The 14,426-nt window shown below is 55.9% G+C and overlaps 1 protein-coding gene across 1 annotated transcript; it reads left to right on the forward strand.

The window, feature by feature from the left end:
* Positions 1-2,342: 2,342 nt before the first annotated feature.
* Positions 2,343-8,042, forward strand: ZNF683 (zinc finger protein 683). The gene is made up of 5 exons (XM_068968513.1): positions 2,343-2,456; positions 3,129-3,333; positions 4,803-5,491; positions 6,580-6,708; positions 7,734-8,042. Exons 1-5 carry the CDS (start codon positions 2,343-2,345, stop codon positions 8,040-8,042), a joined length of 1,446 nt encoding a protein of 481 aa, XP_068824614.1.
* Positions 8,043-14,426: the final 6,384 nt, after the last annotated feature.

Consider the following 14,426-nt stretch of genomic DNA (forward strand, 5'->3'; position numbering starts at 1 on the left):
CCCTTAAAAGATGTTGGAGGAGCGCAGAGAAGTCCTGGGAAGGCTGCAGAGCCAGGCTTGGAGGACAGGCTGGATCGAGAGAGGACTGTGTGACCTGCCTGGACCCCTTTCTTTGAAAATCTGCTCTCCTGGAAGCTGACGTAGCACCATCCACAGAGTGGGCTCCATCCACCTGCCCTCCCTGGACCGCCAGCTTCTGACCACAGTCTGGATGGGTCCATGTGGTCAGTCTGGTCCATGCCTGCAGCATGTGTTTGGGTGGGGAGGCCAAAATTCAGCCTGTTGCTTTTCTGGCTTTTATAGTGGAATGTGTCTTCTGCCTCCTTCCAGCCTCTAGTGAGAGAAAGTTCCAGATGCTGGGCATCCAAAACACCTGGGAAGTGTCTACATGGGAAATGAGAATAAGTAAAGAGTGGCCCCGGTCCTTGAGATACAGACATGTAGGGGTCAGTTCTGCAGGTAGACGATGGTGACAGGAAGTGGAGGGGGCCATAGTGCAAGTGAGTACCGGCCAGGGGCCAAGCCAGCAGAATACTATGTCCCTTGCTCACACGGAGAGTTTGAAACGTCCCTGTGCGTTCCATGACAGCTGGTGGCACAGCCAGATGGAGCCTGAGGCTTGGGCGGCCCCACTGGGCCAGGCACTGTGGATACACCAACTGCGGGCAGGATTTACGTGAGGGCGGGGGAAATGAACCCTCTTCAGCTCTCGGCAGTGATGAAGTTGCTCAGCTGGAAAAGCTGTTTCTGGCCTAAGGGGCCTCCCTTTTCGATATCTAGTCATGCTTCATAGGCATTTTGCCATGTCTCTAACTTATCCCTCACCCAGTGGGGGCCTCAGTATTCTGTCTAAATTGGAGAAAAGGTTCCCAGGACAGAGAAATCAGAGGTGGGATGAGGAGGAGGAAGATGTACTTGCTACCTCCAGGGCCTTTGCTGTGCGAGATCAGATTCCTGCTCACCCCCCTGCCTCTCTGTTTCCTCCTACGCTGCCTGCTTTTGTCTCTGCCTGTTCCTGTCCCTGCCAACTGCCCGTCCCTGTCTCAGCTGGGTCCCCTTCCCCAAAGGACCCCAGCTCCAGCCTTTGAGCCCTGCTCCATCGCCCTCCTGTTCAGCCATCGGGGTTCCCTGAGAGTCACAGCTAAGGCTCTTCCCCACTCCATCATCCCCCACACTGAAATTCTGGTAGCCCCAGTTTCCTGTGGCCCCAAACTCCTGCAGCGTGGCCTCAGGTAGGTAAAGGCTGGTGGGCGGCTCGCCCATGTCTCAGGTCCCAGAGGGCCCCCTGCCTGCCTGCCAGCCCCCCCCTTCCTATTTGTGGCAACTTCAAATGTAGCACTTTCCTGTCACCTCTCACACCCACGGGAGCCTCAGTCACAGGCAGAGGCTGGCTGCCCGCCTGCCCAGCGGCTTCCTTCCCCAGCCAGAGAGGACTTCTGCAGAGCCAGGTGAAGAGCCTTGCACGGGCTGCGCCTCCTCCTGGGGTGATTAGAGACCTGGGGCAGGGTGGGGAGGAGTCAGGGGAGAGGGAGAAGAAACTGGGTTTCGGAGGAATGAGACACCCATGTAAGGGTGCCAGGCTTTGAGGGGCACCGGGGTTAGGGAGGGAAGAGGGGGAAAGGAGGAGAAGGAGGAGAGCCTTAGGGCTGTATGACCCTCAGTGAAGTGACCGGCCGAGAAGTGAAGTGCTAACTGAGCAGATAGCTGTCACCGAGCAGCTTCCTGTCAGGCCAGTCAGGACCGGGGGACCCCGAGTCCACTTGCTCAGACCAGCCCAGATGAGGAAGCTGAGCCTGGGAAGTCTGGGTGGCAGGACACTGGGGCTTCCTCAGCTGCCCCCCAAAGCTGGTAGGTGAGCTAGGATGTAGGTGAGGAGCCGGTGGTTAACAGAGTCGTGGAGACAGGAGCCCCTCCCAGCATGGAAGAGAGTAGCCAGCCTCTCAATTCCCTGTGGCCCCGAGGAGGTCTGGAATATTTCCTCAGATCTCTGAGCTCACTTGGAAGTATCTCCATGAGGACTTCTCTCCCTCCTGTCTTCCCCAGGGATGGGGATCAGGCCAGTTCTACCCTTTGCCTCGGACTGGCGAGTCTCCATTCATTCCTCTTCTCGGCCCTGCTTGAGAGCGTCGTTGGCTTCTAAATGTTGGTGCCGAGAGAGTCCTTTCATGTCAGCCAGTCTAACCCTCCCATTTTGCAGATAAAGAAACTGAGGCCAGGAGAGGCAGTGACCAGCTCGAGGTCACACAGTGATTTCCGGGGAGAGCCGGCCCTGGAAGTCAGGCTGTTGTTTGGAGGACCTTCACTGCTGTGACGGACCTGTCTTCCCAGCAGGTGGCAGGGCCATGAAGGGGGAGCCTGCTCCAGAGCTGGGTTGTTGCCACAAGACCAAGCTCCTGGGGAGCACAGGGGCTTCTCTGTCCCCCCACCTGGACTCCCAGCTCTGCCAAGATGGCCAGGTAATGTGAGGTCCTGGTCCTATCTCTGAGTCCAGGATGCTTCTGGAAGGAGAGGAGGTTAGGAAGGAGTCTGGGCGGGGGGGGGGGGTGGTGTGTGTGAATATCTGAAGGGACCTGGATTCTCCTGGTCCTAAGCACCTCTACCCCAGGACCTCACAGGAACGTGCCCTCAGAGGTGCCAGAGACCCTCTGCCATGCCCCAGGGCCAGACTCTCTGTGGGACATGAGAAGGGACAGGCCATGCAGAGCTGAGTGTCACGGGGGCCTGGGCCTTGGAGGAGGCTCAGGGCCCTCCTGTGGGGTGCACAGTCTTTCATGAGGGGCTTTTCTCTTAAGTTCACCTGAGACCCATTGAGAACACAGCACATAGTCTGAGACAGAGTGGGATGAGGGTGGTGAGGAAGGATGGGTGGGAGGGAAGGACAGGGCTGGGTGGGGGGTTCTGGGGCAGGGGGAGGGCAACCCTGGGGGTGGACGTGTAAGTCCCTTGGAAAGGAAATGTGGAGGAGGGAAGGGGAAGCCCTCTGACTGATGGACATGGCAGAGGTGAGTGTGCGTGTGTTGAGGGGCGGGTCTTAGCTTCTCCTTCCCCTCTGGAAACCAAACAAGGGGTGGGGCCATCTCAGGGGACTCCCAGTCCCCAGCCCCAAGCCCCTTCCCTCTGCCTCCCAGGTCTTCCCAGCCTTCAAGCCACAGCCAGACACAGTGGATCCTCATGATCAGTCCTGGGCCAGCTGGCTGTGCCCATGGCCACTGGCACCGGCCAAGTCTGCCCTGCTGGCCTGCCCCCAGGGCCTGGACCTATACCTGTGTGCCCTGCAGTCGGCAACCCTGGCAACAGCCCCGCGGGGTCTCAGGGAGGATGCTTTGAGCACACGTAAGCCCAGGGCAACTTCACTTTCACTTTTCACTTTCATGCACTGGAGAAGGAAATGGCAACCCACTCCAGTGTTCTTGCCTGGAGAATCCCAGGGACGGGGGAGCCTGGTGGGCTGCCGTCTATGGGGTCGCACAGAGTCGGACACGACTGAAACGACTTAGCAGCAGCAGCAGCAAGCCCAGGGCACGGGGCCGCACCCGGTGGAGGTGGGAGGTGGGGGCAGGTATTGCTAGGTTTGAGGAGGAGAGACGGAGCAGGCCCAGTCTCACTGGTGAGGACGGAGCCTCAGGTATATGCTACTTCCACATTTTGACCCGGAGCTGTGGCCTGGGCATGTGTGGCACGGGCAGTGGTTTTTTTCAGGCATGGGTGTGGAATCTGGCGGAGGTGTAGCCAAAGTCCCAGGAGTTGAGGGTGGGTGATCTGTCTGCCTAGAACACTTGAGCTAGAGGGGCCTGTGTCATAAGGCAGGAAGCTTGCTTGGGAGGCAGGGAGTCGGGGGGTGGTGTCTTGGTTCTGCCCCTTCTAGCTCTGTGACCTCGAGTACATCACAGAAGCCAGTTTCTGCTTTCACAAAAGGACCATCTCACTATACCCCTACGATTATTGCATACAGTACACCATTTCCTTATGCAACTCAACCTGGAGGGCAGGGACCATGCTGCTGTGTCCAGCACAGAGTAAAGCAGCCCAGTAAAGTTGGTTGAGTGAATCAGTGAGGATCCAGGCAGACAGCCTACTTTTGAAAACTGATGCACATTTAGTATCTTACTTGACATCATTCCTCATCTAACTCCTACCTCACTGGCTGTTGCACCTCACTCTCCCTCGTGAGCTCTCCTGGACTTTTCCTCCTGAGTCTTCCCACGCTCCAGAATTCGGTCCGGAGCTACCTCCTTGTCCCTCGCCTCATCCCTTCTCCTCCTTCTCCTCTCCTCTCTCCTATTCTTCCCTCCTCTTCTGTTCTCTTGAGCAGTTTGTTAAAACTTCCTGCGATACTAGAAAGGTTCTACACTTGTGCTATCTGACACCTGAGCCTTTTAAATGTGGCTAGTACAAGTGAGAAGCTGGGGTTTTTTGTTTTTGTTTTGTACTTAAAGGTGTACGATGGCTACTGTTTTGGACACAGCAGATCTACTTTATGTGATCTTACTTGGGCCCGTGGCACCCACACTTCTGCCTCCAGCTCAGGCCACTCCTTTAATCTCTAAACCAATTCATCCAACTGGCCTCTGACTTCTCTACCTACATGTCTAACAGGCTTCTTGAATCCTTTTCGCTCCCTGAAATGGTTACACACTGCACAAATGCCAGCCTCTTTATCAGCAAGGGCAGTGGGAGACCAGGAAAGCCCAGAGAAGGAGCTGCCATGCAGGCTAGAGTCCTCTCCCAGCTCGGAGCCGGGCAGGTTACGTGCAGAGCTGACCTTGACTTCAAGCCATCACAATCTTCCTTTTTCTGCTCAGGGCACCTGCCACCAAGGCCGCCTGCCAGCTCCTCCAGTGGTGAGAAACTCCCACCCAAGTGTCCTCCGAGCAGTGACAAGATGGGAAGCCACACAGAAAGAGCTGGTGGGGGGGCCCCCTGCCCATCCTTCTCTCCTCCCAACAGCTCTTCCCCAAATTCTTGGCAAAATAAGAAGAGCCCCTTGGCTTTCTGCTCCTGCCCCCCAACCCCACCCAGCTCCAAAGAACTCTCCTCCCACTTCCGCCCATTCTATCCTGCCTACCCATTTTTCCTGCCCGCTCCTTACCTGGTCACATGTGGGAGCCTACCTTCAATGCCGTGTCCCCCCCGCTTCAAGCTGCCCCAAGACACCCCCTATGCCACCATGGCTGTGCCCAGCTTGCTGATTAATGTCAATGAGCCCGAGCACCCCAGCACCTGGGGGGAGACCCTGCGCCCCTACCCAGGGGCCTGTCAAGACTCCGGCCAAACCCAACCCTCCCAGAGCCAGAATCTGGGCCTTGTCACTGCCAGGACCTACTCCACAGGGCCGGAGCGGGCTGGAAGGGTGGCTGCAGGAAAGCGGGCCCCACTGGGTTCCCAGGCTGGCTCTGCAGCACTGCCTTACCCGCTGAAGAAAGAGAACGGCAAAATCCTGTATGAGTGCAACGTGTGCAGTAAGAGCTTCGGGCAGCTCTCCAACCTCAAGGTATCTGCCTCCGGGCCCCCAAGGTTCCCACTGGGCATCCTTCGGTGACCCTTTCCCACCCTGCTTCAAGAATCAAGGACCTGGAGCAGAGGGAATTCCAGGTCAGCCTCTAGGGCCTGTGACCTTGGCTGGTCCATTTGGCCCTGCAGTTTCACATCTGTAGAGTGGAGTCCTCTCCACACAAAAGACTGTCCATGAGATCATCTCATTTCAGCTAAAAATAGAGAAACCGAGGAAAGATGTTCCCAAGGTTACCTTGATTTAAGGGTGCAGCCAGGTCTCCATCTGAGTCTCTCAATAGCTAGGGCAAAGCCCTTTCTTGAAGAGTCATCCTCTCTGATCCCCTGGGTAATCCTCCTCTTGTTAATTTATTTAAAGGTCAGGTCCGGAACAGGTGAATTTTAGTGACTCTAGACCTGACAACCAGCCTTTCTCAACTGGGATCCAACACAACAGCAGGGTGCTGTAGGCGTCATTATAGGCATCGTCCAGCAGGGGGCGACCACGGACGTAGCTCTGTATCAGCCAAGATCTGACGTTAGGGGCAAGTTGACACCTGCTGAAATAGAGGAAAATTTACTGGTTGTTGGAGAACAGACCTTCTGCATCCTCTAGGGCATGAGTTTTTAAACGTTAATGAGCCTCAAACCACTTGGAGAGCTGGCCCCAGCCCTCGGCCCTCCCTAAGCCCCAGCCCCAGAGATTTCAGTTCAGCTGGTCTGCGGGTGGGGCCTGAGAGTCTGCCTTTCTAACGCCCTCCCAGGTGCCGCTGATGCTGCTGGTCTGTGGACCACAGGTTGAGAAGCACTGCACAAGACATATATCTAGGGGGCACACATAGGGAACCCCTTACCTGGCCTGCTGATCACAGCCATCTCCATCTTCCCTCCCACAGGGCAGCAGAGCGCAAGGGGAGCCTGGGGGATGGTAGATTGGCCTTCAGGGAGGTGATACGGAGGCAGGGAGATTGAAAGGCCTTGATGCCAAAAAGGGGTCCTGCGGGGATGCAGGTAGAGATTTGAGGAGGATCCCTGGCCCTAACCGGGGGCTCTGGGAGGTTGACAGCATTTCTCCCATGCCTGGCTCAGGTCCATCTGCGAGTGCACAGCGGGGAGCGCCCGTTCCAGTGCGCCCTGTGCCAGAAGAGCTTCACCCAGCTCGCCCACCTACAGAAGCACCACCTGGTGCATACTGGGGAGCGGCCCCACGAGTGCCCGGTGAGACCCTCCACCCCCTCCCCTGTCCTCCTGCAGGCTGGGGAGGAGTTCTAGGCCCCTGGGGGATGGCACCTGTGGCCTCCATTCCTCCACTGTCCTGAGCAAATGGAGCTAGGGCAGGAGGCAAGGGGTGGGGGCGGGGAGGGAGGGGAAAGGGAAGGGCCAATGTGCGCTATTGGAGGACACTCCCTGGGCCTGGAGGGGAGAATAGCGACATGTGTCTAGGGGTGGAGAAGAATGAAGCTGGAGGTCCTGGGGAGCGGACACCCATTGGCGACTTCCCAGCATCGGCGGAGGAGTTAATGCTAGTGTGTGTGCAAAGTCGATGAACTCTACTGATAACATCAGCTCAGTGTTAGCTCCCTCCCTCTTTGAGCTTCACCAAGTCTCCAGGGAGTTTGGAAGGGCCAGAACTCTTTCCCTGTTTTACAGAGGCAGGAACGAAAGCAGCATAATGGTGACAGTCTAGGCTACCTGGGTTCAAATCTTAGCTCTGCCTCCAATCTGCTGTGTGAGCTTTGTCTACTGGCCTCACTCCTCTAAGCCTCTGCATGTTACCTGTTAATACAGAAGTAGTGCTTAGTCCCGACTCTCCAGTCCTGAAGAAGACTACATAAGACCAACTCCTGGCACGCAGCAGCTCCCAGTAAATGTTAATTGCATGCACAGAAGCTGCAGCCCCACGCTTAAGGGTTCTATGTGATTATGTTATTGAGTCTTCCATGCCTACGAGATTAGGTATTAATACTCTATGTCAGCCATCAACAGAGCAAGGCTCAGAAAGGGGAGGTCTCTTGTACAAGGTCATGCAAGGAGCAGAAGAACCAGGATACTAACCCAGGCTGCCTGGCTCCAATGTGCCAGATACCATGGTCCCAGGGAGGAGTCATGGGGGAAAGCTTCCAGGCCTCATCACAGGGAGGTGGTGGTCTTGGGGGGGGGGGTGTTTTGAAGATGGGGAGTGGGGAGCAGAGATCCTGGGTGACCCAGGCAGGCAGAGCTGATACCAGTGCCTATCCCATCAGATGTGTGACAAGCGCTTCAGCAGCTCCAGCAACCTGAAGACCCACCTGCGCCTGCACTCGGGCGCCCGGCCTTTCCAGTGCAGTGTCTGCCCGAGTCGCTTCACCCAGCTCGTTCACCTGAAGCTGCACCTTCGTCTGCACGCCCCACGGCCCTGCGGCCTGGCTCACACCCACCTGCCCCTGGCATCTCTCACCTACCTTGCCCGCTGGCACCAGGGGGCCCTAGATATTCTGGCAGCGCCATCAGAGAGGCAGATGGACTGGGACGTGGACAAGGTCAAGGTGTCCTCAGCATCCCAGGGCAAGTAAGGGCCTGAGCCATGGTGCCAGGACTGCCCTAGGGAGGGGGCAGGGGCGGAGCAATGAAAGGATTTTCTCTACGATAAATTGAGGCCTCTTGAGCTTCAATAGTGCAGGGGGAGGTCAGAGTGTATTTGCCAGACTTCACGTCCCACTCCACCTGGCAGGTCATGGGACACAGCCAGGAAGAGACTATGCTGCCCACCGTGTGTGTGTGTGTGTGTGTTGGGGGGTGCCTGCAGCCACCTACCTCTGGCTGGGTTTGAGTTCCACCCTCTGTTTAGGACCTATCTGGGACCAGGCCCTCCATCTCAGCTAGCCGATGGACAGTCCAGCGTTCCAGGTCTCTGCAGGGTGCAGACTGTGGTGCTGTGTTGCCAGGCACAGGGCACTCTTTTCGGAACCAGCACCGGCCCAGATATCTGTCTGCTGCTTCCTGCAACCTCCTTGTCTTCCAGTTCCTAGAGGCCACTGTGCCCCCTCTGCTGGTACTCCCTGCCGTGGTCAGGTGGGACACGTTCATCTCCCTCTGTATATGCCAGGATCTGAGCCTCCTGTGGGAGAGGCAGGCACACAGGGATGTCAGGGTCCACTCATGACCCAGAAGCAAGATGTCCCCCTGTGTGTCAAGGACCAGTCATCCCAGAGGACATAGAGCGAAGGGGGTACCAAGCTTGGGGAAGGGGTAGAGGCCCTACAAGGACTACAGGTAGGGAAGAACTGGCAGAGAGAGCCTGGGAACTAGGGCCCTCCTGATGATCTTTCTCCCTGGAGTCCCAGAGGACCCCCTCAAGTGTCCAAAATGTGCCTTCTCCCAGAGAGAGTGGTAGCATTAGATGGGAAAGGGTACTGCTCTATGGGGGTATAGGAAGCCCAGGCTATAATCACAACAGTAGCTATTATTAAGTAATAATTTGTTGTTGTTCAGTCGCTAAGTCATGTCTGACTCTGCAACCCCATGGACTGCAGCATGCCAAGCTTCCCTATTTTTCACTCTCTCCTGGAGTTTGCTCAAGTTCATGTCCATTAAGTCAGTGATGCTATCTAACCATCTCATCCTCTGTCATCCCCTTCTCCTCTTGCCCTCCATCTTTCCCAGCATTAGGGTTTTTTTCCCCAGTGAGTCAGCTCTTTACATCAGGTGATCAAAGTATTGGAGTTTCAGCTTCAGCATCAGTCCTTCCAGTGAATATTCAGGGTTGATTTCCTATAGGATTGACTGGTTTGATTTTCCAGTCCAAGGGACTCTCAAGAGTCTTCTCCAGCATTACAGTTCAAAAGCGTCAATTCTTTGGTGCTCAGCCTGCTTTATGGTCTAACTCTCACATCCTACATGACTACTGGAAAAACCACAGCTTTGATTATACAGACCTTTATTGGCAAAGTGATGTGTCTGCTTTTTAATACGCTTTCTAGGTTTGTCATAGCTTTCCTTCCAGGGAGCTAGCATCTTTTAGTTTCATGACTGCAGTCACCATCAGGAGCGATTTTGTGTCCGTGCTAAGTCTCTTCAGTCGTGTCCGACTCTTTGTGACCTTATGGACTAGCCAGGCTTCTCTGTCCAAGGGATTCTCCAGGCAAGAATACTAGAGTGGGTCGCCATTTCCTCCTCTAGGGGATCTTCCCAACCCAAGGATCTTATTTCTCCTGCATTGACAGGTGGGTTCTTTACCACTAGCGCCACCTGGGAAGCCCAACGGTGATTTTGGAGCCCAAGAAAAGAAAATCTGTCACTGCTTCCATTTTTTCCCCTTCTGTTTGCCATGAAATCACGCCACGATCATAGATGCCATGATATTAGTTTCTTGAATGTTAAGTTCTAAGCCAGTTTTTTAATTATTAAATAATTATTATTGGGCTTCCCTGGTGCCTCAGATGGTAAAGAATCTGCCTGCAATGTGGGAAACCCAGGTTCGATCCCTGGGTCGGGAAGATGCCTTGGAGAAGGGAATGGCAAATCACTCCAGTATTCTTGCCTGGAAAACTCCATGGACAGAGGAGCCTGGCAGTCTACGGTCATAATATTAATAGCCGGCCAACTTCCAGCAGGGGGCATACCTGTGGATTTCAGATTGACTCCCCACCAGGGTACTGGACGAGATTTTCGCTGTGCCCTAGGGTCTCCAGGACCCAGAGAGAGCACGTACTCTCATTGGACACTCTCACCAGCAGGGCGAGGGCAGGGTTGGCGTCGGTCCCCACCAATAATCACCGTCTAGGTTCCAAACCCACTCGATCAACCGTTGGGCCCCGCCCAGCAAGCCAACCACTCAGCTAAGCAACCCCCACGACCACGCCCATTCCCGCCCCTGACTCCGCCCTTGCATTCTAGCCCCTCCTCCGGGGGGGCCCGCGGGAAAGACCCTGGGCTGGGTCTACCCTCCTAGTCCTGTTTTCCCGCCCACCTTGTGCAGGCCCAGCTTGAAGCCTTTCAGCACCCTGACTTGGGTCCCCTGGCACTTCCAGAGGCCTAAAGACGTAGCGCGGCCAGGGCCAGGAGCTGGGTCCCCGGGAGCTGGGCAGGGGTGCGGGGAAGGAGGGTCGAGGGGAGAGGGGATAGCCGGGGTGGAGAGGATCCCTGCAGAGCGCACCCCCTAGCCCTGGTGCTTGGGCAGTATGTGGATCGGTCCCACTCCCCCGCCCTCACGGACTTCGGGCCGGGCGCTGTTTGCTCAAGGGGGGCGTGCCGGAGGCGGCGTATATCTGCAAATGAGCGAGATCCGGGTGGCCCCCGCGGCCCCGGAGCAGTCAGTGCCCGGGACCTTGCCCTCGCCATGGCCGAGCGGCGCGGGGGCCTAGGGGCCCGCCTGGCTCGCCGCCTGGCCGGGCTGGGGGTCCGGAGGGAGCGCAAGGGGAAGCGGACCAAGGAGGAGGCCAGATCCCGGGATAGGTGAGGGGTTTGGAGGAGGGGCGCACCGGGCGCCCCTGGGCCCGAGGGTTGTGGATGTGTGTCTTGGAGTGTGCAGTGGATGTTCAAGTAAGCCTGTCTGAGTGGCTGGAAGCATTAAAATATACCAAGGGGTGTACTACGATTTGGGGTATGTGGACTTTATAAAGTCCCTGTACTTTTTAAAACCTTTACAACAATTTTGCAGTTTCCTAGGTCTGGCGGGTGGCCAGGGAACTCCTGATTTCCTCTCTGAAGATAATTGAAAGGCAAATACGGTGGCACCTCCTGCCCCTGTGGACTTTGATTCTCTTGTCACAGGCCAGTTTAGCTCTTGCCTTCATGTCACTTTGTCATGAGTATGACAGGTTCCTGAGTTGGCTTAGACTGCACTGTATTTGCCCTTTCATGACATGAAGAGGCTTTCCCCCATCATCCTAGATTGTACTAACAATAAACTTATTTGCCACTTGCTTGATGCTTTTCCTGGATTATCTCATTTAATCATCCCAGCAGCTGTACCAGGCAGGTATTTTGTGTGAGTCAGATACGGAAATGGAAGTTCAGAGATGTGAAGTCACCTCTCCAGTCACACAGCTTGGAACTGGTGGGGCTGGGACACAGACTTCTGCAGTCTGACTCTGGGGCCCACAGCCTGAAGCCCTGGGCTGCTCTGTTGCCTTGAGAGATTTCAGAACTCAAGCAAGGGGGCCAGAGTTCTGTCCTAACCCGAGAGGCCACTGGCCATGTGACCTTGAACAAATTGCTACATCTCTCTTAGCCAGTTCACTTGCACCTGATGTCTGAGAGGCAGGGAAAAGGCTGTATGGATTGCCAGGCTGAATGGCCAAGAAAGGGATAGAATAGAGGATCCCAGGAGCTCACATGCCCAGTGTCTGCAAGGAATGTCAGGAGGGATCACAGGAAACAAGTGTCTGTGCAGTTCTGATCTTATGACGTAGCTGTCTCCGGCCTGCCCTGGGAGGAGTGGAGGCATGGTTGAGCCCAGGGTGAGGGGTGGGGTTTGTGCTGCTCTCTCACACCAAAGAGAGCAGGGAGGGGAGGGTCGAGCCACCCTAAACCTGGAAGCTTGGGTGCCCGGGGGTGCCCATATGCTGCCAGCGCCCGGCCTGGAAGACACACCCCCCCTTCCTTTACCCCATCTGGCAGGAACCTGCCCTGTAGGCCCATATGGCACTGTTCCTCCCTTTCTTTCTCCACTTGAGAGGAGGCAGCGTTGCAGGTGAGTCAGGGACAGGGAGGGCCGGGTAGGGACTACGCATGCTCCTGGGGCCAGCCTGATGATACGTCCCGTGTGTGTACTTGGACTTGGTTCTCACTGGCCGTGGGAGTGGGACTCTGGAACGGAGGGACAGGCCCCTGGCCCCTGCTGATTGCCTGGAGTAGGGGGCAGAGTGCACGGAGCTGGCAGCCAAGGCCCTCCTTTTCTTGCCCCGTTAGAGGGGTGATGCCCAGACAGGCTTTGGAGTGAGGCCATCCTAGAGTCTTAACTCCACCAGCTGTGTGACTTTACCACCCTGGACCTCAGTTTCCTTATCTGAAAAATGAGGACACTGCTATCTACCCTTTAGGATTATTGTGAGGCTTAAAGGGGATTATGGAGGTGTAATACCGAGTGCTAAACCTGGCATAGGGTGGGCCTCAGCGAATGGAAAGCTTTTGAATTATTAGGGTACTGTCCTTTTTCTGTATTCTGGTCCTGATATAGGCCTAGTCCCCATTTTGTTCTAGGCCCATCCCTGTCTCTCTTTCTCTGGGGCTGGCTTGGACAAGTGGGGTTGGGGGCAGAGAGGAGGCTGTGCATAAACCTCCCCTGCCCCCCAAGACTTCAGGTGCTCATCTTGCCTGCGGGGGCCCTTAGAGACGAGAGCCATCAGGTCCAGTCTAGGGCAGGAGATGAGGAGCCTACTTCACTCCCTCCCCTGTGTTTCCTTCCCAGGCCCAGGGGTGGCCAGAGCTGCCCTGACCTGGCCCAGGGCCAGGGCAGCACCAGCAAAGTCAGCCTCAAGGTAGGAGAGAATCCTAGGGTTGGGGAGGGGAGGGGAGGGGAACAGAAGCTGTTGGGAGGGGCTGGGCCGGCCCTGAGAACCCTGACTTACAAGTTAGGCAACTGCAGTCCTCTCCTCCCTCCTCTGCCAGGGATTCACTGTGTGACCCTGGGCATATCACTCCTTACTTCTGAACCTCAGCTTCCCCATCCAGAAAATGGGGACAATCATGCCTTTTAGGGCTCTTGTGAGTAATAAGGTATCAGATGTAGGACATCCAGCATGGAGCCCAGATGCTTAGGAAACAGCTTCCTAACGTAGGGGCTCCTGGAGGAGGCCCTGTCCTCAGGACCCCATTTCCCACACTCCCTCCTTTAACTTGACCTTCCCCATCTTTGACTCCCTTTCCCCACTTCCTGGCATGGCCCCCAGGGGTGACGCTGGGCCAGTGACTTAACCTTCTGGCCGAAGTTTCCCCATCCTCAGCGGGAACCTGAGCCATGGATTGGACAGAGACCAGGTCCCCCACCCTCTATCCCCTGGATAGCAGAAGGCTTCCTCTAGAGATGGCTCAAGCAGGTATGTGTCTCTCTGTGATCCTGAACATCATCAGTGATTACTAGAGTACTACTGGGTACGCTGCATGGATTATCTCATACAATATTCTCAGCACTCCCAGGAAGCAGATACTATTATTATCATGCCCATTTAACACATGGGGAAACTAACACGCAAGAGGTATTGCAGCTAGAAAGTAACAGTGCTGAGAATCAAGCCCAGGTTGCCTTGCTCCAGACTCCCAGATTAATCATCCAGCCTTCCTGTTTCTTGAGATTTTCAGCCCCTGGGGAGTGAGAGGCTGCATCTATTTCATAGATGTGTAAAATAAGGTATTTGGGATTAAGGGCCCCTGCTAAGGAGAAATTTGACCCCAGATTTGGCTCCTCTGTTGCCAAGGACACAAATCCATCCCTGAAGACTGGCATTTGGGGGGCAGTGTCTATTTGGGTCTGTGGTCCTGAACCCTCTCCCCTCACCCCCACAACTAGGCTGGGCCCCAGGGGAAGACAGCAGACAGAAGTCAGGGTTGTCCCACTTTTAGGGGAACCCTCTTCCCTGGCTTCCTCCTGTCCCAAGAACATCTCTATACCCGATACCTCCTTCAGGTGTGTTTGGAACACTCAGGCTGGGAGGGTATTGGAGAGGCGGCTGCAGGCTCTGGAAGCCTGGAGTGGGCAGAAGCCAGGGGCGTTGTGGCAGGCATGCCCACACAGGCCCTAATCCCCAGGGCAGCTGGTAGCAAAGGGCCAGAAGCCAGTGGAGTCCTGGGAAACCAGCAGTTGGCCTGAGAGTCAGGAACCCTCACTGTGCGACCTTGGTCTCTCTCAGCCTCCCTTTCCTCGTATGTAGAATGGGAAGGGGTGAGATAAATGCTGAAGGAACTTTCCAGAGCTCTGCCTCTTTGTCCAGCTCTTGTGGCCCTGGCAGCCCCTCCGT

The sequence above is a fragment of the Capricornis sumatraensis genome, chromosome 3, assembly GCF_032405125.1.
Source record: "Capricornis sumatraensis isolate serow.1 chromosome 3, serow.2, whole genome shotgun sequence".
Taxonomy (NCBI): Eukaryota; Metazoa; Chordata; class Mammalia; order Artiodactyla; family Bovidae; genus Capricornis; species Capricornis sumatraensis.